The sequence below is a fragment of the Bombus impatiens genome, unplaced genomic scaffold, assembly GCF_000188095.3.
Source record: "Bombus impatiens unplaced genomic scaffold, BIMP_2.2 scf_0129, whole genome shotgun sequence".
Classification (NCBI taxonomy): domain Eukaryota; kingdom Metazoa; phylum Arthropoda; class Insecta; order Hymenoptera; family Apidae; genus Bombus; species Bombus impatiens.
Window position 1 is genome coordinate 680,078 of NT_176548.1, and position 24,809 is coordinate 704,886.

At 38.7% G+C, this 24,809-nt stretch overlaps 3 protein-coding genes and 1 long non-coding RNA gene across 7 annotated transcripts; 2 read left to right on the forward strand and 2 right to left on the reverse strand.

Moving 5' to 3' along the window:
* The first annotated feature begins 63 nt into the window (after window positions 1-63).
* Window positions 64-4,224, forward strand: LOC100749038. 3 transcript variants are annotated; one of them, XM_012381223.3, is made up of 8 exons: window positions 64-176; window positions 264-1,014; window positions 1,080-1,500; window positions 2,212-2,403; window positions 3,133-3,275; window positions 3,342-3,506; window positions 3,575-3,735; window positions 3,803-4,224. In XM_012381223.3, exons 2-7 carry the CDS (start codon window positions 632-634, stop codon window positions 3,723-3,725), a joined length of 1,455 nt encoding a protein of 484 aa, XP_012236646.1. In that variant the 5' UTR covers window positions 64-176; window positions 264-631; the 3' UTR covers window positions 3,726-3,735; window positions 3,803-4,224. The 3 variants fall into 3 exon arrangements, with proteins under 3 accessions (XP_012236646.1, XP_012236645.1, XP_003486721.2); XM_012381222.3 differs by lacking the exon at window positions 64-176 and having other exon boundaries at window positions 237-1,014; XM_003486673.4 differs by lacking the exons at window positions 64-176; window positions 2,212-2,403 and having other exon boundaries at window positions 238-1,014.
* Window positions 4,225-4,504: 280 nt separating this feature from the next.
* LOC100742049 (apoptosis-resistant E3 ubiquitin protein ligase 1) lies at window positions 4,505-20,577 on the reverse strand. Of its 2 annotated transcripts, none has more exons than XM_033318881.1 (16): window positions 20,428-20,577; window positions 20,054-20,247; window positions 9,417-9,573; window positions 9,084-9,289; window positions 8,778-8,977; window positions 8,396-8,633; window positions 8,142-8,311; window positions 7,884-8,064; window positions 7,597-7,808; window positions 7,248-7,514; window positions 7,104-7,179; window positions 6,746-7,035; window positions 6,546-6,671; window positions 6,291-6,479; window positions 5,953-6,215; window positions 4,505-5,881 (listed from the first exon to the last, which is right to left on the reverse strand). In XM_033318881.1, the coding sequence occupies exons 2-16, from the start codon at window positions 20,229-20,231 to the stop codon at window positions 5,779-5,781; spliced, it is 2,856 nt and encodes a 951-aa protein (XP_033174772.1). In that variant the 5' UTR covers window positions 20,232-20,247; window positions 20,428-20,577; the 3' UTR covers window positions 4,505-5,778. The 2 variants fall into 2 exon arrangements, with proteins under 2 accessions (XP_033174772.1, XP_003486663.1); XM_003486615.4 differs by lacking the exons at window positions 20,054-20,247; window positions 20,428-20,577 and adding exons at window positions 11,689-11,893; window positions 16,916-17,699.
* LOC100742173 (leucine-rich repeat transmembrane neuronal protein 1-like) lies at window positions 9,818-11,531 on the forward strand. Its single transcript, XM_003486616.4, has 3 exons — window positions 9,818-9,962; window positions 10,154-10,629; window positions 11,113-11,531. The coding sequence occupies exons 1-3, from the start codon at window positions 9,872-9,874 to the stop codon at window positions 11,434-11,436; spliced, it is 891 nt and encodes a 296-aa protein (XP_003486664.1). The 5' UTR covers window positions 9,818-9,871; the 3' UTR covers window positions 11,437-11,531.
* A 1,047-nt stretch (window positions 20,578-21,624) lies between the features above and the next one.
* On the reverse strand, window positions 21,625-23,541 carry LOC117151250. The gene is made up of 2 exons (XR_004461027.1): window positions 23,287-23,541; window positions 21,625-22,674 (listed from the first exon to the last, which is right to left on the reverse strand). It is a non-coding gene; the product is annotated as an uncharacterized LOC117151250 (long non-coding RNA).
* Window positions 23,542-24,809: the final 1,268 nt, after the last annotated feature.

Genomic DNA, 24,809 nt, shown 5'->3' on the forward strand with positions numbered 1-24,809 from the left:
AAATATAATAATTATTACGAACAAGTATCGTATCGCGTTTTACAATGTCGTTTATATTCTAAAAATCATGATTTTTCTTCGATCCTAATTGGTATCGTTTAGGATTATTTTTACAAATTATTTATTAAATCGTAGTACTATGTTAATTTAAGCTTTTACCACTTTTTGCGAATAAAGTGAGTTGTTTATAGTTTGCAATTATATTGTAAATCAGATCTATACATTACATAAGTCTTAATTGCTCCTTACATTCGTCGTCTTAGGTGTACTCGATTATGCAATCCTACGAAGTACTATATCCAAGCTATGAAATTGTGTGACAATTTATATACTGTGAAACACAAAATTAAAGAAAATTTGTTAATATATAAAATTGAAAATTATAAAAATATAAAATTGAAGAGGAAAGCATATTATTTTGGGGAGAATTGTAAGAAATACAATCTTTTACTTTATCAAAAATATTACATATATATGTATGTACACGTGTTACACATACATAGATATATGCACACATATACGCATTGCTATCGAGAGCGATGATGCTTTTCTGTCGCATTACTCTCGTTTATTACGTCTCCATGACAAGTATAAACAGCGTTGATAGTTTTTGTAGAGAGTTTATTCGTGAATGAGGAAAGTGATGCCAGAAATTGCGATCACTCCGAAAAGCTTATCTTCCCTGAGTGCTTCAACGAGTTCCAGGGAAGAGTCAAACCAATTTTTTTCTAAGAAAAGGCTGACAAAATGCATGCAACATAAATTTCTAACGTACTCGCAACTTCCTGTAAGATGTCAGAGACCCAGTCGGTACTATCGTCCTCCGAGGACATTTTTCAGATTGACTAGCTTTGCAACTATTAATCGAACAACTGCAATTAACACGACGAAAAGTTGTCCGGATAATTCAACATGCTCGATATTCCATGCTGTTGATACCTCGCACTGCAAAAAGAGTTTATCCATGATCGATTTTTCATCTTTAATAATGGAGGCTGAAAATAGCGATCTTAGGTAAAGTTTATAGAGAATTTATAACGATTTAAACGTAATCGAATAATAATTGTTTTGTACTTTAGATCAGACAGTAGATCAGACAGTAGCTTCATAGAAAAGCTTGAAGAGAATGATAAAATTAAGGACACCATTAGCAACGAAATGGGAATCAGTGTTGGTATCAGGAAGTGGATGGACGGGTTCACGACTTCAAAATCGGAGGAAGCGTGTTGTCAGTTCTTTCAAAACCCAAAGAAAGCAGCGAATTTGGTGTGTCATGTACTTATGTTAAATGCTTGGAGACGTAGACGCAGCGAAGTTCAATATCTACATGGCACAATCGACGACTTGAGCCAACAGATCGAACACCTGCATCTACAAATCGTTGTTCTGCGTCGATTGCTCGACACGGAGAATATCCGTGTCAGTAAATTGACCAGCAACGTTCATCGTGCCAAGATCCAATTTGACGAAACGTCGAAGGAAAAGAATACGTTGAAATTGGTAATCTTTATAGCATTTGTTTAAAGATAAGATGCAATAATTATGTTTTACTTAATTAATTAAAGAATAGAGGGAAAAGGAAATACATATTCTCGTATTCCTAACATAAAGCAGTAATGTCGTGCGCGGGTGAGGAATAAGAGCTATACATGCTCAACATCTTGTGGACGATGAACATGAGAGTTCAATGACGTGTATCTAACTAGAGGGATGACGCTAGCATAAGAGCTCGCGACACGAGTTTTGGCACAGGCAATAATATAGTTACCAAGACGTTGGCATTTTTGGCCTTCGATATTCAAGAATATCTTCTAAATAAGTTTAATAGCTGCACTTGTTATGCATTTCTCTGTTAACAAAATCTTTCTACTTTTTATCTTCTCGAAACCTGAGGTATATTCTTGAAAAACGATATGGCTAACTATTCTAAAGACTTTTTATAATGGTTGCATATTTATACATAAACGAGAACTTATTTTATCAGATGTAATGGCAATGTGCGTTGTAGCGAGCCATTAATTACTATATGTACACTATACAGGCAAGCGAGAAGTTGGCATCGGTCCAGCAGCTAATTGTGAAGCGAAAGAAGAAACTGTATCGCGGCGACACAAACATAGATGAAACTGGTTCTAGATACTTTCGGGGATTTACGAAGATCAACTTAGCACCGAACCTGCTTTTACGAACTAGGTTACCGTTCTTTTGCAGGAAAAAGTACAAATGGAAAACGAGATTAAGCGTTTGACCGAGCTTTGCGAGGAGAGGCTAGTCGCAGCGGAAAATGTACAAAACGAGCTACTCACCGCACAAAATCACCTTCATGCGCTCGACATGCAGATGTCGAAGGATCGAGAAAAACTGTTGAAGTTACGGGAAGATAAAAGAATACTTCTGGAAAAGGCTAGATTTCTAAACAGTTTTCTGTTATAGTCTATAGGCAAGATTTAATAATAAAGAGTAGCGTTTGCCGCGAGCTTGCATACCATACCACTGTAAAAATTGATTTCGCTCGATGACTCATTGTTACGTTCGCGGGAGAGGAGTCCGCAAAGAGGGTGAAGTCTCGGTTCAATGCGGATTTTTACTCTTTTCTATGAACGAATGAGTCATCCGTTCACCCTTTCAAACTCAGAGAACGAACATTTAAAACTGTTACAGGATTAATTATCTACAATTTTTAAGAAAGTTCGCGTATCTTGAAAACTTCTATATTTCCTACAAGAATTAAACTCTGAAAAAAATCTTTTCTTTGTTTCGTTTTCGTGAAAGTATTTTAATATGTATAGATCAAGGGCGCTAATAAGAAACTGATGTACTTGTTAGATAGGTCAACGCACGAAAGGATATATGTACTTCGTCGTTGAGTCATACCTTTTCTGCTTCATTGGTGACTCAATATCGCGTAATACTCCTTTCGTACTAAGAAAAGGGATCGATATTACTTGACCTATTAATTCCCACTCGGCTTGCGATCGAAATAAAAATTCGTGACATTGTTGTTTTATGTAAAATAGCTATGTTTCGTGTTTTATCTTGATAGTTTCATAACAGAAAATGCTTACTTACCGATTGATTTCTATAGCGTTTGTTTGTTGAATATGTGTTAGAAAAATATAATGATTCTTTTAGGTGACGGCCAGCGAAACGTTAGCAACGGAACGAGGAATGAGAGCAGACAAAGCTGAATCATGCATGGAGGATTTACAATTGAAACTCGCTACGCAGACTGCTCTGGTTGAATCTTCGCAGGAACAGATAGAACGATATTCAAAGTAAATTCAGTGGATGTGAGCCTCGTTAATTTGCACGTTATTTTAATATAAATTCTGCGTCTGTAGAGAGTTAAAAGTTAAAGAAGATGAGAAAATCAAGTTGTTAAAACGTTTAAAATCAAGCGAAGATATGGGGAGAAATTTAAGCTTGCGAACAATTTCTTTGGAAGCTCAACTAGTTGATGGAGGGGTAGCCCTGGAACACATGCAGGAAGCATACAATTCACAATTGTAAATATTTTTACTGATTGCTCATGAGCGGAAAACACTAGCTTTAAATTGATCTGTGATTATTTTAGAACGGAACTGCGTGAATTGAAAGAACGTTTAATGCGCCAATCCCAAGAAGGGGGTTGGAGTAGTAGAATGTTGCAAATAGCTGGTAGTGTTGTACGAGCGCCGAGGGTTATACTACGAACTTTATTATCGGGTCCAGTGTTAGCTTCTTAAAGATAGCTTGGTAAGTCAGTCATCAACTTACCTGCTAATTACAAGAATGTAACGATTGTTTGTTATTGAAATTTTAGTTGCTCTTGCTCACGCGTGATTGCGCCATGTTTCGAGTTTCATGTTGGAACGAAGAGTTTAAAAAGAGGAATTTCGAGAGTGATGATGATGATTGTTTGCTAAGGGAATGGAGAAAGGGAAGATTTTATGTTTGAGTTGAGGGAGAAGAGTTATGTGGTCGCGAGGAAATCAAAGGAGCAGAGAATAGCGTCAAACTGATAGTAAATTCTCGGATATTTTAATTACCAAAATTATTTTTTTTATTTATATATTTTTTTTATTCTCTATACTTTCTGATGTTACGGACTTTATATACATACGTAAGCATTTAAAATCAAAACGGGACGTAACACTTTAAAATATTTAACGATTCTATGTACAATATTGGAAACTATCCTACTAAGTTAAGGATGGACAAATAAATCTAGATATCATGTAGTTTTTTTTATCTATATTTTACACCTTTTTTTCATGTAACATGATAAAGCGATAAAAATGAAATACCGTCAGAATCGCTCGGTTTGTTATGGAAAAGTGATTTCTTGTTATGAAACATCAACAAATACATTTGATAACTGATAAACATGCATATAAATGTATGCACAGCATATAATCGTAATTCATCATATTTTACATAACATTTATATTTACCATTTTAACGTAGACGAAATAAATGTACGTAGTAGAGCGATGCTAACGGTATATTATTTTTTTCAAAAAACACATTACAATAGATCGTAAAATCTAAATAACCACGTACGAGTGACACAAATACGACGTGTCTGATCACATATCTCATTATTGCGTACATAAGTACAAGATAAAATTGATCTTCGTTTTGTTCGATAACAATATCGTTTCTGCGGTATACTTCTTTTAGGCTTCAGCCAGCACAGTATAGATCCTTTCTCATTTGAGGTTTTCGTACACGGTAAGCGAAGACACGACAAAAATTTCAGTGGAAGATTCGTTCTTGTTATCACAAAATCACTTTATATTTGAGTACGTTGTGTTAGGTGTAATTTTATGTAATCTTCTCGCTAGTCGATCTAAAACATTTTTTTTTTATTGCATATATTAATTGCGACAACAAATAACGATGTCCTACAATTTTGAGACTGGATTCGGTCGTACTCGTCGATTTACCACCTTAAAATACCTTTTAATGCGATATGAAAACGAAGAAAAGCTCAGTATGTTTATTTGCAATTGAAGACATTTCATGTAAGCTATATGCTATAGTTAACAAAATTACAGACGATATTGCATCTACAAAGAAATCTAAAGATTACTCACTGATTTTGGTTGCAAGTAGTAGGTAAGAACTTAACTTACTTCTATAAGTAATAACTTATGAAATTCATTCATCGAAACATTGTTTCCTTATTTATTTCGTGTGCTTAGTGCGATATTCGAAGTAAAAAAGAAGAGAAAAATACTGATTAGGTGAATAGTTTAATAAACCTCACAACGACCTTCTCAAGCTTTACAATGCACATGCTAACTTTGACTAATTCGGTAACTATAAAAGAATGTTTTATTGCGTATCGATTAAATTGTGGAATTAAATATATCAAATCTGATGGCTTGAGGAACGTGTACGTACCTATTTTTATGAGTAATAAAATTTACAATATTTTAAACTACAACAAATCTTGATACAATAAATTGAGCAAGATGTTCCTGTAAGATTGCTCTTTGCATCATCTCTTTATAAAAACGTTACCACAAGCCAGTAAGAATATTAATATCGTCGTTTATGTTTGGAAAATATATCTGATTGTTCTTGATAGTCACTCGATAGAACACAAAAAGAATATGTTCAAAAATCCTATCCCTTTGTTTACGTATCAAAATGTGTGGTAAATGTAATTTTTTTAATCTTGTAAAAAAAGCAGACATTTGAAAGTAAAACTATGTTAATAATACGAAAAATAAGAAGTTAAATAAATAGCACAATCATATAAGACTAGAACTTAATTGACACTTAATCAGTTTAAATCATGCCAAAACCTTCAGTACCTTCACTAATCGCTAATAATAAAGCTCGTTCAAAGTGATCGTAACATTCGTAACCCGGTAAGCAGAGCTGATTGAAGCTGTAACAATATTTAAATAATTATTACGCTTTGAAAGCTACTACCCTCAGTCAGAATACTGAGTTACGTACCAAGTATGTGCTGTAGGTAAGTTAGCAAAAGTTGGTGCTGCTGTAATTTGAAATCGTGGACTCAGTTGTTGAAATCCACCGGGTGGTAATTGCGAACAACCTGTAGTAAATTGTAATAATCGGGCCATCTCTTCCTGTGTAAAGTTGCTAACTGCAGTCCAAAACCAATCAAGAACTCGAAGAAATTCTGAAGAACTCCCATTAGCTATATGGTGCGCACGTAGATCTGCCACGCTATACTCACCAGTTCCACATAACAATAACTGTAATAAATATAGATATGATGAAAATATTGATTGAAGAATATTTAAGGATAAGAAAAAAATATATTTACATACTTCGAGTTCGTTCTCGTCAAAAATTCCCAAAAGGTTATCGGGAATGAGTTCGTTCAAACCCCTTAGAAAATGTTCCACTTCGTTCCGTATGGAACTAGCAAGTCTATGTTGGGCGAGTGCGTCCAAATAACGCAGTTTAGTTCCATTCGTTACACGAATTTTACCACCTCCAGGTATTAACTCAGCTACCTATAATAAATATATTTGGCGTAAACGATACATGTAACTATAATATAAAATACGTTATGACCTTACTTTTAATAATTGACCATCTTTATCATATTCTTCTTCGACAAAATAAAGTTCCATTTCCTCAACATCATTTTCAAGAATATATTTTATCTTGCTGAGATATAAGTCTGGATCATCTTGCTCGAAATACTATACAGAAGATAAAAGTATAAATAGATTAGTACAGTTCTATTTTGATACAACATATTAATAAGTAATTCTACCTTATAATGTACACTGAGGCCTATGATTTGTGCAAGAAATGATCTTGTGAATCTTGCACGTACTAACTGCCGATAGGAACCGCCAAGAGCGGATTCGTATAGGCATTTGCCCACGATTCGTCCTGCAAATTCGTAATGTTTTAACTTGAGATGTGAAGGCCGTTTACTGTTAGGATGAACTAGTGCCTGTTGTGATTCTCCGAAGGATGCAAATAAACCATTTCCTGAATCGAACAGTGCCGCACAAATTAATTCAAACCATTCTCTTCGGACACCACCCCAATCAACCCCTGGAACAAAATACTAAATATTACCTTTTTCCAAACGAATACAATATATTTTTCTAGATAAAACATACCTTGTTCGCCTTGGAAATTGATTTCAAAATTTCTACACCAGTCATTCACAGAAAATCCTTTGGTAGCTTTCATGGACTTAAAGGAAAAACTCATGCTAAATTTGAACAGAATACAGATAATATTAATTAATAATTGACACTTACCGATTCTAGCAATTTATCTCGTTGAACTTTCATCGAAAGCTTCTCGTGATAATGTTTTTGATGATGTTTCCGAACTTCGTGGTAAAAGAAATCTTGTTTATCAGCAAAAGTTTCACTTCCTCCAATGTTCTTCAACAGAAACAACGTGAATGTAGCGGCTATTATATCTCTATATAGAGAAATTAATTCAACGGGTGGCTGACATCCATCATCGATAGAAAAAGAATCGTAACCTTCGTATTGATTATTCGAACAATCAAAATGGAACTGAAAAATATAGTTTTAAATTATTGCACGAGTTCAATTTACAAAAAAATCGATGTTCCCGCAATTAGAAAAATTCACTTACTTTAGTCGATGGACAAAGCCTGAATGTAACAAGCCTTTTCGGGATAATCCTTAGTAAGTATTCTTTAATAGTAAGTTGCTTAGGCGAAATGAAACAGACAACTTTTTTTGGTTTTGAAAATTTCTCGCCTTGCATGCCCAACAATTTAGCGGCATAGCAAATATTGGGGTCCTTCGAAGCCACGTTATTGTGTACCATTCTAGCAACTTCACCTGCGCTAACGAATATAAATTCTATAAAAATAAAACTTCACTAACAGTATAATATTAAAAAAGTATCTTTCGTACTCTCGAGTACAATGATGTCGAAATCGCCATTGTGTAGTTGTAGTCCGCCTAAACTGACTGTTGCATGATAACAACTACCCTTTGGAAAACTGACTTTTAAGCGAATCCTTTGATTCGGAGAGTCGTATTCAAGTTGTACACTACAATCCGCAATAGCCGATTTATCTACTGAATTACCAATCTGTAATTAAAAAAATAGCAAATAAAGTCAATCGCAATAACGTAAGTATCGCTCGATTATAATGGCATCCCACTTACCTGAGTAATGTTAACTTGGTAACCTTCCGTGGGTTTATCACCGGGTCCAAATATGCACAGATTATCATATTCGTCTCGAGGTTCTATTGTCATAGAGTGTGCAACTCCCGCTGTACAAACGACTGTCGAACTTTGTCGTACAAAGATTGTCTTATTTGGATCTGGAGGACCTAAAGGATTAAGTGTGATTTTATAATTGTTTATAGTCCTACTTCTCAGAAGTACCGTTTAATACGTTTATCATGCGAACATACCGGGAAGAAAATTTTTAAGAAACGGGCTGCCATGAACGTGACACGGTCCAATAAGTACGGCTATTCGATATTGTCCAGCATGGCGAACAGTAAACTTCACAACTGCAGTATTAGCAGCTAAGGGGTCGGTACCCCCCAACTCTATAAGGGTAGCTATCCTGCGCGTACCTTCTGTGACTTCAATGATCAGATTGTCTTTGTCACAAATAGGATAAGGTTGACCGTTGCGTTGATAAAACTATAAAGTACAGTTTGAAAGAGAAATGCCATCGTTTCAACAGGAACAATAAAATAACCAAATAATAGTAATAAGAAAGTAACTTCTATCCTGTGCTGTTTGTCACTTTTTCTAAATACGCATTTAGAAAGTTCTATTAGGTACCTTTACTATAAATGTCATAGTTCCTCCTACGAGCTGTGGCTCATCCCATGCAAAGTGAACTCGGCAATTGCTCGGTAATAAATATTTTCCAGTCACATATTGTAGCAAGGAGTGCTTTGCCTCCGGTGCTAGAGCTGGTTGTGTCATAGCAGCCAAGGTCACTAACCCTGCTACTGACACAGAAACTACCAACATTCCACCTGTTAAATATAAAAGAAAGAAAGTTATGCCTCGAGCTTCTCCTCGAGCAGGTTCCTGCGTTATGCAATCGAACGAAATTTGCGGAAAATAACAAAGAAATTGTACCCCATGTCCAAGCGTCCTGATGTTGACTATTCTTCACTACGGCGCTCCATAGATCAGCCTTGAGGGTTTCTAAATCTTCCTTTGAAGTAGGCAGCGTCTGTCTGGCCTGGATCCATCGCGGTAGATCCTTGCCAAGGGCTGCCCGTGCAGCATTATCCTCCACCCAATATACATCCTCTAGGGACATCACTTCCATCTGCATTAGCCTGACGAAAGGAAAACAGATTTATTTTGACTTTTTGCTCGAGGAAAATTGCAATGCAACTAACAGTTCTGATTATTTCTGAGGGAAACCATGGAACCATTAAAGCTCCTGGTTAAAATTCTGCTCACTTCTGGTAATGGCTATGCAAGCCATGGTCTGTCAACCACTGGCGTAAAACGAGCCTTTGTTGCAGTAAACGTGCGGCGCGTTGTAATCGTTCTTCGTCTTGTGCCGGCAGTTCTGGTAACGCGTACACCTCGCCACAGCTCGCAAGGGATGAAATGCCTGTAACATTCGAAAAGCTTTTCTTTCTCCTTTGACACCGACGTTTCGCAAAAAGGGAAAAAAGGAACTCATTACATCTAATTAATTCGGAGAACACGCTATCAGACGAGAACAAAGATAGCTTTTCTAATTAGAGACTCATAGGAATTTAGCGATAGCACCCGGTATCTATCGTAGAGAAGGACAGGAAACAAAACCTGATAATTCGAGACTGGACGACGAGTCGATTCCTTCGCCTGTCCGTTCTCAGTACGTCGTTGTCAGTCGTAAAACCACCGAATTGTGTAAGCCACTTAAAATGCGCCGTACGTCGTTCTCCGTTATTCTACTGTGCATTCTCAAGTGTGGGTTTGTGCTTGCGATATGCACTGTGAGCAAGCACGAAGGAGGTGAGACAAAATCTTTCGCTATAATTAGGTTCGATTTTCGATTGTCCCGATGGTGAATCGGGGAAACAAGTAAACGGGGCACGAGTAAATTTCTATCTTCCTCGCCGATGCAATTTCTATTCGAGGAAAAGATAGAGAAACAAAAATCTCTTGATATCGATAAATTGTTAAATGTATATTTCGTTACGCAGGATCAGCCCATCGTTTGCAATGCTTTAACGTTACTCTGCAAACGATTTTGGAACAAACGACGAACGTATCCTCTCTATTGGTCTTTGACTCAAATTTCCGATACATCACAGAACGAGCTTTTATCAAATACGCCAAACATTTGCTGTTCTTGAACATCTACAATTGTCACGTATACGACATTCACGCTGATGCGTTCGACAGCCTAGCTAGTTTGAGGAAACTCAGTCTACCTAGCAATAATATCACAGAAGTGAAAGAGGCGTGGTTTAAGGATCTGGTATACTTGGAACAATTAGACCTGTCGTTCAATCGAATCGAGAAAATCGCGCCAGCAATCTTTAGCAGAATACCATTACTCAAACGATTCGATATCAGAGAGAATCGCATAACTTGCTTGGATCCTTCAGCATTTCCGGGTGGTATCGACAAAATTTATTTCCACGGAAACCCCCTGGCTCTCTCATGTCGAGGAGAGGTAAGTCGCGCCATTGAAGTAGCTCGCGTTTAACCGTTTGAGTCTCAGGAGTCTTTGAAAAAACAGGGTCGAAAAATCCACGAACAGCGCGATAGCGCTTGTCTTGTCCGATTGCGAAGAGAAACAAGCGGCGCAACAGCGCTCGTCATATTTGTTATTTTATGAAATAAATCTATATTATTATATATGCGTACTATTAGTTTATAAATATTGCAAGTTCGATAAATATTTTTGTTCAAAAAAATATTTGTTCAATAAAAATTATTGAGAAGATAACAATGAAATACAAAATACCGTCAATCGTCCATAGCGTTCAAATGTACTGGCACTTTTCAACACAAAATCTAAACAGTGCGATCGCGCTGCTTGAGACTCAAACGATTCAGAAATTTAAGAATTTCATTCGTTATTCAGCGGTTATAGACTGCAGTGTCGTGAACTGAATGTTGCGATTCGGTTTATGTATCGATTTGGAAATTACAGCTAACTCTGTGGATGCGGGACCACGGGGTGAACTACAAGACCGAACGGAGTAAGAAGGAAGAGTGGTTGGATAAGCTTCTTTGGCTCTGCGCCATGGACGATGCGAGCGTGGTCAAATCAGAAGACTCGATGAAAGAATGCGTTATCCTAAATTTATTCAATCAGCTTCGTACAGGTCTGAGTACCGCGCAATCGTATCCCTTGCCCGTGGACTGTCCTGTTGAGAGCAATTTTTTGATGGCCTGTTTAGACACGGGGGCCACTAATGGAAAAGTAATCAAGAATTTGCTCCTCTATATCCATAAAACCATGTCATATCGTTAAAGAGAAATTGCACGATTGTATAACCGATCAAGTTAAATTGTAATGTCTCGTGTTAAGAGCTTGTTTACGAATAAAAATCGATGATAGTTAAAAAATAAGAATTGTGCAACGTTAAAAAGTTTCGATGTTAACACAAAGAGGAACGTATCGGTCAACTCGAGCCTTCGTTCGTACGGAAGGAATACTAATTTCGTGGCGATTAACCAGAAAGTGCGGAATTAAAGGTGATTTTCGACGAGAGGTTTTACTTACCGGAAGATGCGCTACCGCTGGGTCGTAGCGACATGCCGATGGACGATATCTCATCGGCAAAGAAATCTTTGTCGCGTTGTCCATCTCGGCAGCCTCGATTTTTGTCCGGCATAATTCCTCCACGGTGTTCCTGGCTCGTCGACTTTTACCGACTACGAAGCATTCTTTTGTTCACCGTCGCATCGCTCGCTCGTCACGAGGTCATCTTCTCGAAACATTATTATACCAGCGTTTTATCATCATAACCTTACTCGATTTCACGATGGAAATTTTAATAATTCGCGAAAGTTGCGCGATTCGAGATCTATTTGAAAGGAGATATCTAGTCCTGTCTCTCGTGTAAAGCGCGCAATAAATCTATACCGATGCATTATGGCACGAACAATGAAACGCTCTGTCTTTTGTTTCCGATTCATCACTGGAGCGTACAATGTGATTGAATGATGAACAGTCACTAACAATTGCGCGGCATGTGACGGTTTTGTCAAGCAGAGGATTAAAATTTCGTCGAGTATACAAGCGCGTAGCTGTATTTTTACAACTAAAGTCATTGCACGTAGAAAGACAGGAATAATAGGACGTTTGTAGCAAGAGATGAACGTTGGAAACGCATCAATCGCTTTACGCGCTAACGATACGCAATTAGTTTCAATTACTAGTCGGGTGAAAGCTAACAGGGATGTTTCGTGAAAGGTAGAGAATACAAAGAGGAAAAATAACAGAATGTGGGAATATTTGCTTGCCAAGACGCGATGGAATGATAAGGGAGAGCTCACTGTGCTTTCGCGGCCTATGCTCTCCAGCGTATGGTAGTCATAAATACTTAAAAACGGGACACGATAATTCGGCTTAGCACCGCTTTCCTGTTAACTCCGACGGACCAACTTTGGGAGGATTTCGTCTCGCCAAGTTTAAGGATTAAGCTTATCCGGTCGTGTGAGGAACAAACGAAACAGCAAGGAGGAGGAAGAGCAAAACTCCGCGAGATATTTCGATGTAGAGTGTACACTTTTGTCGGTGTTGACCCAGATCTGGGCAACTCGATTCGGATAAAGAGATTGATAGCAATTTCCGGGAATTTTTCGGTGTCTCTCTGTGCTTTTAGACCAGTCGATTAACGATGCCAATTAAACGATGCCGGATCGATAGGTCAGCAGCAGTCGCAATTTAATCAACGACAACGAAACGTTACTATGAATTAAACGGTCCCGAAACCGGGTCAAGAGTCCATTCGAGGTCAAACCGGGGTTATCGTACCCGTGTTTTCCGCGCTCATCTCGTTTCTCTTGCACAATTTATCGGCCAACGTGCACCTTGGCAATTGCCACCGATAAAAAACGATACGAAAGGACGAAACGTACGACTGCAGTTCAAGGTATAATCGTTATTTGCGATTGTGAAATAAATCGGTCAAAATGGTACGCGACTATCCATTTCTTACGTCTGTTTCTTTCTTCGTTCGTTCGATGTTCGCTCTCTTCGATCTTCGAGTCTCGTCGAATCGAATCGGATCACGATCATTGTCCGGAATACAGCTGGTTGTTCGGCGTGCAACGATTGAACAGCCGATAACACCAGGCTTCGAGATCACATCGGTTATCGGAGAATGAGCAACAAAGACGCGCCAATCTCCGTGTTCGATACAAATGAAACTGTGACAGTCGTCAAGATTCGAAACGCGATGTTTTCATCGGTTCTCTCCTCATTTTCTCTTTCGAACAAAGAGAAAGAAAGAAAAAAGAAGAGAAAGAAACTTACAGACCGTTTCATCCGCAGAGTGTTATAGGACTTGGAGGGATAAGTGTTCCATTAGCGAGTCCATCAAAGCCCTGGAGCGGTAACATTTTAAAAGGTAAAAGAAGGATGTGGTACTTTGGACGTTTTTCAGATCTTTACGTCTTCCTTTTATTTTCTTCTTTTCCGTCTTTTTTCGTGGCTTGTGGTCGAGGCGGGATATACACGCGGCAGAATAAAAAGAAAAGAATGCAACGCGATACAATGAAAGAATCAACCGCGTAGCACCCGGCAAGCTCGCATCGACTCTTGACCTTTTCGAACGGATATCCTTCACTGGCATTGCTTCGTGCTAACGATCCTTTCGGTACTAAGAGGGGTGGCAGCAGGGGAGGATTGAAGTAAAAGGTGGTGGTGGTGGGCAGGGAAAACCAGGGCATATGTATGTCATATATTCTCATGATTATGCACGAGAGGGTTGCCGGTATTATGAAGGTAGGACAGATCGATTCCAACATTTGCTATTTTACACTAACCGCGGGCACGATATAGACGGTCCTCTGGAATTATAATATTTTGTTTCCATCTGCTTAATTTACGAGTTTCTCCTCCTCCTGTTTCAGCGATACGCGATACCCTGGGAATATCCGAGCACTAGGGGCACCGAACGAACTTGGTGACACAGTTTCACCACTATGGCGTGTATATAGCTTGGTTTGGTACCGCGTTAATAGAATTCCTACACTAGCGTGCTTAACAATAGCTCGATTAGATTCCGCTTGTAATCGCGGTTCTCTTTCCGTTCCCTTTTTCTCAAACGTACGGAACCTGGTCCGAGCAGTAAATTTTGTTGCAAAGAACTTTTTCGCGAACCCACAGGGATTAGCCCTGTACAGAAGTCGAATGAAACGATGCGAAAACGTGAATATTCTGCCGCGAGAACGGACGATTGTTTGCCGGATTAATTACAATCTTGTCGACTACTAGAGGCAGTCGTGCATATACTTGAACATCTTTTTTGCAATGGCACAGTTAGTACATTGTTTTCTCCTGTTAGAATAACATTTTCGTTTTCTTATTTATCTATTGCTTTCTATTGCGGGCAAAAATTAGCTACGAAGAATCGATTTTATGATGGAAAAAGTGTATGACTCGCGGGAAATCTTGAGGATTCACGGTTGAAATGGATACAGTTAGATCGAAGATGGCACACATACGAGCGTTATTTTCTTTCATCTTGAACGGATTCATTAATCTGTTTCGTTCGACTTTCCAAGCGAGATAATCGTGGATTTCATTAGCGCGTTTCCGACGTAAGATTCGTTATTTTGTAAATTAAAAGAAGTAAATAAAAATGTATAGAAAGGAGATCTTCGAGATAAAATAGAGGAAGAATTGGATGATTCGATCGGGCGGTCGCGAGCTGCGATTAAATTATTCGTGTTACGGTAAAACGTAATTGATATCTGGAATTTACTGGGCGGCGCGGCAGACGAAGATAACGTCGTTAAATTCGCGCTAGTTTATTGCACGGTTGATTTGTATTTACATAATCCTCGAAAGCGAGAAGTAATGCTCCTCTCATAGAGTTTTTCCATAAAGTATACTTTGTAATATACACTATATGCTAATAAAAATATGAATTTTTAATAAAAACGTGTAACTCTTTCCAATCTATGTATTTAAAGAAAAAGAGGAAAACATAAATACGAAAAAAATGTTTGCAGTCGATTTACGCGAGTTTTCATCGATCGTTTATACGTTTCATCAAATCTCCATCTCTAATTTTATTTCATTTGCGATACTTTGTAGTATGCAATCAAGTAGCAGCATGGTTTCTCATTGTTTAAGTCTTGTATTAGCTCCTCGGGTCGGTTTCCCGCGCTATTTCATCTACTTTTTTCTGTCTCTTCGTACACGCGTGATTATACAGCTAAAAATTTCGACAGACGTTTAAAACGTAAAACACGGCTACGTCGTTGGTTTCTCGATCCTTCGTTTCACATTACGCATTCTGTTCGTTGAATGACAATTAATTTTTAACGTGGTCGATAAAACGTGTCGGGGGTCAACTCGGTCTTCAGAATATTCTTGTCCGGAATTTTTTCCGCGTAGGAACGTTCAAAGGTTAAGGTCAAGCAAGAGAATCGATACTTTTCTCATCGGCCGACGTTCGTTCATGAAACGTAGATACTTACATACAATAACGGCATCGATTTCGCACGATCAATGTCCCTGTCTCGCTACATCGACACGCGTTTCCGCTAATCCTGCCAGCGCGTTGCCATCGATGAAACGCAGACAATTTGTCAATCGACAGGATTCTTTTGTTTTATACGAGCGTGGATTTAACTCGCGGCGAATACGAATTCTCCTATCGTATATTCGCGAAAGAATGATTTATGCTACGGACATCCGAAATTTTCATTCCGTTTCATTACTTTCGAACAATGCGGATGCGGAAAATGGTCCATGATAAATTACTCTGTGGGCAATGAGAAGAATCGCGCGCTGGGAGGTCGTTTCTCGATGTCGGATCTATCGATTCTACCGGATTCTACAATGGATGATCAACGATTTTACTGTTGAAACATTCTTTTTAATATCGCAGCTTCTTTCCCCTACCCGTATAAAGAACTGTGCCACGTACGACAAAAAGGAAGGAAACTTATAAGAAAAGTTGAGAATTCAATTTCGCTTACCGCTATTTCGTTTGAATCTGAGAAATTCAATGGAAAGTATCGACGTCGATATCGAGCCGATAAAACGCATTACCGGGTAACTTCTTCCTGGCTTTGAGGCTCGTGGGGAAACTAGCGTTCAAAGTGTCGCAATGCAGGACGTGTTTGCTATGCTCTAGGCGATCTGTGACTTTCGAAATGTCCGGGCGGAGTGTCGACGTGGTGTGCAACATGCAGGATTGCAAGTGACGTAAATGGCTTTTGTGATGGAATCGTCTTGTGATCTTTCGTGGCTTCAAGTAGCAAAATTTTTAAGTGGTTCGTAACACCTACGTGATCAGCCCAGACAGTTTCGAAATTCAAACAGAACCGAGAAAGCATGAATAGCTCCTCTCAAGACGAACCCTCGAACCGTGTTGCTTTCCTCTCGAGAAACTTTGCCAGTATCTTCCAACTTGCCGCGAAATGCAACAACCTTTGCTTTAAGAAATTTACGGTAAGGAAATTTTGCTTGAGATTTTAGTGTGTTTAATGAAGGAGAAATGATTAGTTAAATCGTGAAAGTATAGTATTAGCATCGAATAATACACACATAAACATTTAATAGTGCAAATACAAGTGCAGAATTAATGAGAAATGAGAGCTGATGTTTTTTATTGTGCGAAAATAATTGATTAAGCAACGATTCAAACACTCATACATAACATCGATGCATAGTAACAATCATGACATAAAATAAAAAGGCGATGAAACGCCGCGATTATATTCGACCGTGAAACGAATGTTATCGGAGTGATAAGGAGTGCACTTACGGATTCGAATCGACTTTCTGTCTCGTCTTTCTGGCTTGAAGACTGTTTTCCCGCCGGAGGATCGTGGCAACTTCGATCGGGAAATTCGCAACGAAAGATCGCGGTGCCAGCAGAAAGGCGGAAGCGGTATGTGCGGCTGGTTCAGCTTCGGAATACAGTTCTCGAGCGCTAAAAAAACCTACCCCTTCGCAACAGGAGTGTCGTTTTCACACTTGTTTACGATATTAATTACGAACTCGCTACTTGTTGTCTACAAGGTTGAGAAGAGTCGTGGGAGGAGGGTCAAGCGTCACGACGAAGTATGTAGTAACCTTCGAAAGATATCGAAAGGTGGCCTAGCGGAGGTCTAAGGTGTTGGTTTCATGTACGTCTCGAAGTCGGAGTACACATGGAAGCGCGAATAATAGAGGGAGGACGAAAGAAGGGTGGGGGTAAAGGAACGGCTAAGGTGGCCGGGGAGTGATAAACGCGAGGGTTTCTACGACCGACTCGACGCGTCTACTAAGGATCAAGCGGGCCTGTGTGTCAAAGGCTCGATGATCGCGCGAACATCCGAGGCTCGTTTACGATTTCACCGTTCACAATGGCTCCGTTTGTACGGTGGTTCATACGTCCGCGCCCCTTGGCAACGCGCATAATGCTCACGTCGTTTGCTTCTCGATAAAACGAATCCGCGAAAATTTGCGAAGGGGCTGCAGCGACTTTTGGTGGAGCAAGTATTTCGATACCCGACAACCAAGAGCGACGCGACTCGGCGATCCGCTCGCTCGGACTCACGCTAGACGACTGCATGCGAGACGATTACGCGGCTAGAGCCACCCTCTGCCACCCATTTGGTACTCCCACCAGGTCCCGACCACGCCACAAAGACCACGTCAAGCAAGCCGATCGTCTTCCCGTGCTTCGCGTCTTTCCGTTCTTGCAGAAGCGCGAGTCGCACGCCGACGATCTTACTCCTACTTTTCCACTGGCATCACCATACCACCCCTTGCCCAAATTATCTCCATTTTATGCGAATCACGATCATCTTTCGATCTCACGATCTCGAATGTTTCGAGGATCTTACTTTTATGAAACATGCACTGAGGGAAAATCGGAAATCGATGAAGGCGATACACGGAAGAAGTTGATTCTATTGTAAGCTTCATCGTATGGTTAGAAGTATAGGATGCAACGACCCGTTGTCTTGAAATTGGACCAATTATGCCGGCTTTATACCTTTAAAAAAAATGCTCATAAAAGCCGAATCGTTCGACTCGAGTTTGTCATTGGACCTAACACTGCATGTCCTGAATTTTTCCGATAACTGCAATCCACTTATCGACCAACCGTAAAGTAGTGCTCTTGTTTGTATTGGACTGCCTCGACAACCAGTTACATTTAACCTCGAACGATCCACGATCGATAAGGAGTCCGAATAGGGTGAAGTAATTATTGGAGGCAGCTACTTGCTGACTGAACGAAATCGTACCTCTATTCTCGACAAGCCAATCTTGCTTTCTGCCGTGTCGACGGAACTTGATATTTAGAGTTCTTTTAAAGGACCTCTCTCATCCTTTCGCGGTAGTTTAAAACGACCGAATCAGCATGTTAATTCATATAAAAGACCATATATAGCTCTTAAATTTGTGTATGTTAAATAATGCAAATTTTACATCGAATCGACGGAAAAATGTCATCGTTCTGCTTGAACCGGTTATTTGGATGGCGGTACAGTTTCGTTTAGGCTGAAGCGCTTGGCTCATCCGTGATATTTATTATTTAAATACACGGGTACTTGGCTATTAGAGTTTCGTAATACCAGTCAGTCAATGTATTAAGTCGTCCGAAAAGTTTCTTTCGTTTTATAAGGAAATAATGGACGCACAACCTTTTCTTTTTTATATTATTTTATCGAATTACGTATGATCCATTTTGTTCTATCAAAATAAAGATCACAACGTTCGACAGAATAGATTTCATGTTTGTATAAAGATGGATCGTTGTAAGAGACGTATCTGTAAAAGAAAGACACTTTTCGGACAACCTAATACTATGCTTCCGAATCAGTAGTAATGTACAGTGATGGACAAGCCGTGAAAAAGTAAAGGTAGCCATGTATACACAGACATTTACTTTCGAAAGGGGTGAGAGGAGGAACAGCATCCCCACCCTGCCGACCCAAGCGCGTAGTGATATTATCGCAGCTGCGAACTTCGTAACTATTTGTTTGTCCCACCAATAAAGAGGTACAAAAGCCTAGCCTCGAAGGAATGTTCGCGCAAGCGCTTATATCCTTGGCATCAACCTGGGCTAAGATGATAAAAGTTTGGATATTAACTTAGATTCATCAGCTTGCATCGCTACAGCTTCCGAATTTGATAAAAAGAACATGGGGAGGAACAGGTTAAGATGAAAGTTGAATTCGAATTTTACACATGCCAATGTTTCATATTGGTCGATATATATATATATATATATTCTTTTTTGTTAATAACATTTTATTTAAGAAACTTTCTCATTCCCCATAATGGACGTTTATAAATCTTTCGGTAGACTACATAGTTGGAAAAGAATATTCCTAATTAATTATTCGTTGACCGTGCGTAACATTAAAGTTTACGTTACTCTCTGAGATGGTAATGGTTCTGAACCATAACGGTTGGTAAACTAATTAATAATGTTTGCACGAGCGAAGGCTCTCTAAGTTCATATTGTCGTACGATTAGTGCACTTCGAAAGACTTTAATTTATGAGCAGTCGATAGTATATAGCTGGAGCTTATTCTTGTAAAAGAAATTGACTACATGCCAAACGATGAATTTCGACGAGAATGAACCTACTGTTTCAGGGGAACGTACACATGCGTAGTCGGAATGATCATTCTAGAGATTTGTCAAAGGAATAAACGATGATGTATTATAACTTCATCGATTATAATGTTCGACAATCTTAATTTGATTTCATTTAAACCCATAAGCATAACTTTTAATCCAAGATATTTCTTAAAATTACTTACGTTCTTCATCGTAATGATTGTTTACGAACTAAAAAATGCTTTTGTTTATGAATCATCCAATGAATGTCAGTTATCACGTAATACGTAATATGAAAGTAAGAGAGTAGTGAAACTGGAAAAGTGGTTAATCGAATCCTGACCTTTGTTTTTGAAGAGAGGCCGATACTGTTTCAATCCAATTTCGGCAAGCCATTGGTCTGCTTCGGTGAGATCCCCGTTGTTTCCATTTCCGGTGGCAAGCATCAGAAGTTTGCCAAGGGACAAAACCATAGTAAGAGCCAGGAATACCCCTGATAATACAGTTGACCATCGTGCCATTTCCTGATGAGTGCATCTTTAAACCGAACATTGATAGATTATATTGATATTCCGCGTGTACACATACATACATACGTTACAAACATATAGTTGTTAACAGGTAAAGTGTCTGGATTGAGGTTATGTCACTACGATGTTTGTAAACAAATCTATGCGGAGGAATGTACCTAGCGCTACTTTAAATTAATCGGCTTACCACATTTTCATAGAGCTGATAATCGGTATACGAGACGATTGACAAAACCGTGGCTACGTCTAAGTTTTACTGTCTATGAACTTATATAGCTGAGCAGAATGAGAATAACTGTAGATGGAGTGACAGCTGAAGTGGACAACACTATATCCTAGGGACTTCGTGCGCCGGTCTTTCTTTTAATGAACAGCCTGAAAATCAATTTTAAAGTACACTTCCTTAACGTTAGTCAATACACAAGTTGTGAAATACTGATTGTTCAAACAAAAAGAAAAACAGAAATTTCGTTGTGTTCTCACATTGATTAATGCAGGCCAGACGTGACATCATAGACGAATATATATATATATATCATTGATTAAGAACAGTACAATACTGAATCGATAACGTTGTGTGTGATACAAAAATGGTAAAGGGGACGATGATTCTCTAAACGTGGGACATAAAAAAATATTGCATATCACGTCTATACTATATCTCGTCTGTGGTCAATGATCGTGTGCATTCTGTACTTAGTCAATGGTATAGGTATCTAACTTACCCATTGTTGGACATTATGAATAGCAATACTGTGATCTTTGTTGCTTGACGCAAAAGTTGACATACACACTTACATATGTATTTTGTACGTGACATGGCATATGTATTTATTTACATATATATGTACATCTATCGGACGATTAGAACTGAAAATGATTTCCAAGTGAAATTTTTTGGCTTTTGGCAGATACGGATTACATCAAACAGAGGGAGAAACACGTTTGATGTATTTGAAAAATATATAAAGTGCGTTGTATTTCACATTCTTAACCAATAATTTCGCATGCGGTAATATTAAACACGGTTATTTGTATATTATTTAGATAAAATACGGAATTCGATGTTATAGATGTGATTAACATACTATAAACTTGTTTGACAAGTATTTCCATAGGAGTCATATATTGTTAAGCGTTCTGCGTGATTAATAGTAATGATTTAATAATCGCTTCTAGTGGAGTATTACATTCCACGCCTTGTTGGAAATTAATTAATGGCGGTGGCAGACAGAAAGCAGAGATTACCTACCTAGTGGGCGGGGATTTAAATTAGACGAAAATTATTATTAGAAATAACGTAAAATGTACTGGTAAGTTATTAAGCAATTTATCAAAATGTGACAGATAATTAAAGAAATATCGTTACGAAGGAGAAAGATCGTTACATTGTACGAAGAAGTAATTATGTAATTCAGTTTTATGTAACGATACACGTTTTTAATGCTTCTATGCGCGTCAAGCTTTCATAAAGTACTCATTTCAGTCACGATAACTATAAGATTGCACGCGTGTAGCCATTTAATCAGTATATCCGATTACGAATACCATTATATATACATTTTAGATATTAGCGAACTAGTTGATCATAGGTATATTTATCAACATCCAATCTTACGACGTGGTTTGCGAATCGCGTTAATACATTTTCAGAGCTACATAAATGTCTATTTTATGTCTATTTTTTCCATACGTGACATTTCTTGGACGCGAAGTATGAGATGCTTACATATGCACTAGAATTTTGTTGTCTTCGAGTTGACAGTTTAGTTTCACATGGAAGGTGTTAATTACATTATTCCCGCTTATCCACTTAGTCACTCCGACCAAATGGAATCTCAACAGGTTCTGAGAGGAACGTTAGGGAAAGCATTTGTCCTATAAAGGCTAATACGATAATCAGTCGGGACTTTTTTTTTATCTATAAAGAAATCAATATATGAGTAATGCGGAAGATAATGATCACTTACAACACTAATGCTCTTGTCTGCTACCAGGTAGATTATTAGATAGAAAGGTGAGAGGTCCCCATAATGATTTAGCGAATGGCCGAGCAACGACGCAGTCTCGGTGCAAGTGCGTCGTTTTACCTTGTCCAATTGCATACTTTATGAGTTGCCCTGTATGGTCATGGACATGGGACACCATACTACACCGCTATACTTTGCTTTGACAGCGGCGAAATGTTTATTTAATACATGGAAATCCCCGATTCCTCGGTTCACTAGCAACACACGACTGTTTCAGTCTCTTTGGCCCGACCTACAAATCCTTTCATTTTTTTCATGCTTTCCTCAATGCTTGTACATTCTTGACCACGCGAACATTTTTCCTTTCGAATAGAACACGTATGAAGTATATTTGCTCCTGATGTTTGTGCGCAATTACTGTCATTGCATATGGTTAGGTTTACATAGCATTTGCGTAGAACGACCTAAATAAACATTTATTCGATTTTTAAATCGTACGTTTCGAAATGCGAGACGCATGCAGCAATATAATGAACATAAAGATATTCATTTTAAATAAGATATTAAATTTTGATTTAGATGTTTTCGAAGTGAAGTATTCAAAATCGCTGAAGCTTTTACGACAAACCAAAATTTATAGTTTCACTATAATCGATTAAGTTCTAATATATCACGGTTTAACGATGCGAGGACCAAGGATATAACAATGTTATAACGTGTGTCTTGTACTAGTTCAGTGTGTATACGAGTATTCTAAAGACTATAAAATTTGACCTAAATACTTTCTAGGAGTAAAAATAAAGCGGGCAATTCAGAAGCTGACAAAAAGTATGCTTTAAATGCTTTTCAACGCATTTATATGCATACACGTTGTAAGTATATGTGAATATTCCTTGGCAATTTACAAGGTTGGATATATTGTACAACACTCAAGCTTATGATCAGCGGAATCACTGCACATTATAAACGTGTTTAATTATCATTTAACGTCTTAACGTTTTGACGTGATACGATGAGGATAATGAATGCTAATCACGACGTGGCGAGGATATTAATTAATCGTTATAACGGTGTACAGGTCGGCCGAGATAATGTTACAATAATTTACGATGCTGTGTCCAAACCGATATCACAGGAGCTGGAGCACATGATTGGAATAAAGTGGATCACCTTCGTGCGGCTGACCTAACTTGTTCCTGGCGTCAAATTATCCTGTTGTCGGATTGGTATTGAGTCCTCGGCTATAGAACTCTTTGATCTTCCGCAGCTTATCGAACCGTGTCGAAAGGAAATACGCGAGGAAATGTAGGCATTAAATCGAAACACGAATCGTTTATACAATTACAGAACAATGGGAGCAGCCTACACACACATTAATAACTTAATCTGTCGAAGTGTATACGTCATTGCGATGGATCGTATACGTGCAGCTGCTTATCAACCTATTTTCATTTTCTATTAAGCAACGCGAAGGTAACTTGCTGTTTATTCATGTACATGGATATGTACATACATTTATTCATGTGTACATGGACACTCTTTGAAAGAAAAAATCTTTAAATTGACCTCGGGCTTATTCTCGTCGTACTTTCTCCATGATCTTGGAATATTCACCGCGGGCTAAAATCGCAGAACTATAGCAATGATATTGCTCGTGCAAGTGAATAAAGTAGGTGCAAAGTTCTATAATGATATCACGACGACGAGGCAAGAAGGTCGTTGCTCGATCGTGTTTTGTCGTTTTAGGCCGCCGTGAAACACATGCAAAAACATGCGAGTCGTTACACGTAGACAGTCCACTGGCCCGGTTGATCGAAGAACTAGAGTGAGAATACATGATTCCCGTAATCGAAACTAAAGATCGTTGCGAAGGAACGCTTTATCGATACAGGAAGGTACAAATAAATTTTGCTTAGACATTTTTCGGCTAGTTGCATACTTTATGTCTGGGAACCTAAGTACAGGTACGATTGTGTTAGGCGAGGCTACCGTGTTAAACGTGCAAGTGGGTTAATGGTGAAGTCCACACGAGAGAGAAGAGACCGATATACTATATGTACATGCGTACATTTTACAGTCTGACAGATACTCTGACAGTTGATGTTGATGAACGATCCCTCCCGGCCTTCGGGCAGCTAGCATCGATGGAGAGGTTCAGCTGCAGCTGCAACTTGCACCACTGGAGAGCGAACGGCCCCGCTATACATTTCGCCTCTCTTCCCTTGGGCCACTGCCACACTTTCGTGTATAACAACCGGTGTATTTGCTTTTTAGTTCTCCTTCGAACATTAGATGTTCGAAACTGGAGCACCGAGAGTTTTCGTCGAATCTAAGAAAGTATATAAATCGAGACGAATAAAATTGTCTTACTAGACGCTATTACATGCGATGTAGGTAGAAGTTATGTTACGGTAGTATTATGTTTCGATCGTTTCACCGCTGTGAAATGCAGATAAATAATGCTTCCCAATAAGATGTAAGCGTACAGTATTTGGGAATTGTGTTCAAGTCCGGCAAACGCCCATGAGAAAGTCCACTAGCCAATTTCGCTTCTTAACTTTGAGTAATCTATTTATGTTTTTATACATGTATCGCGCGT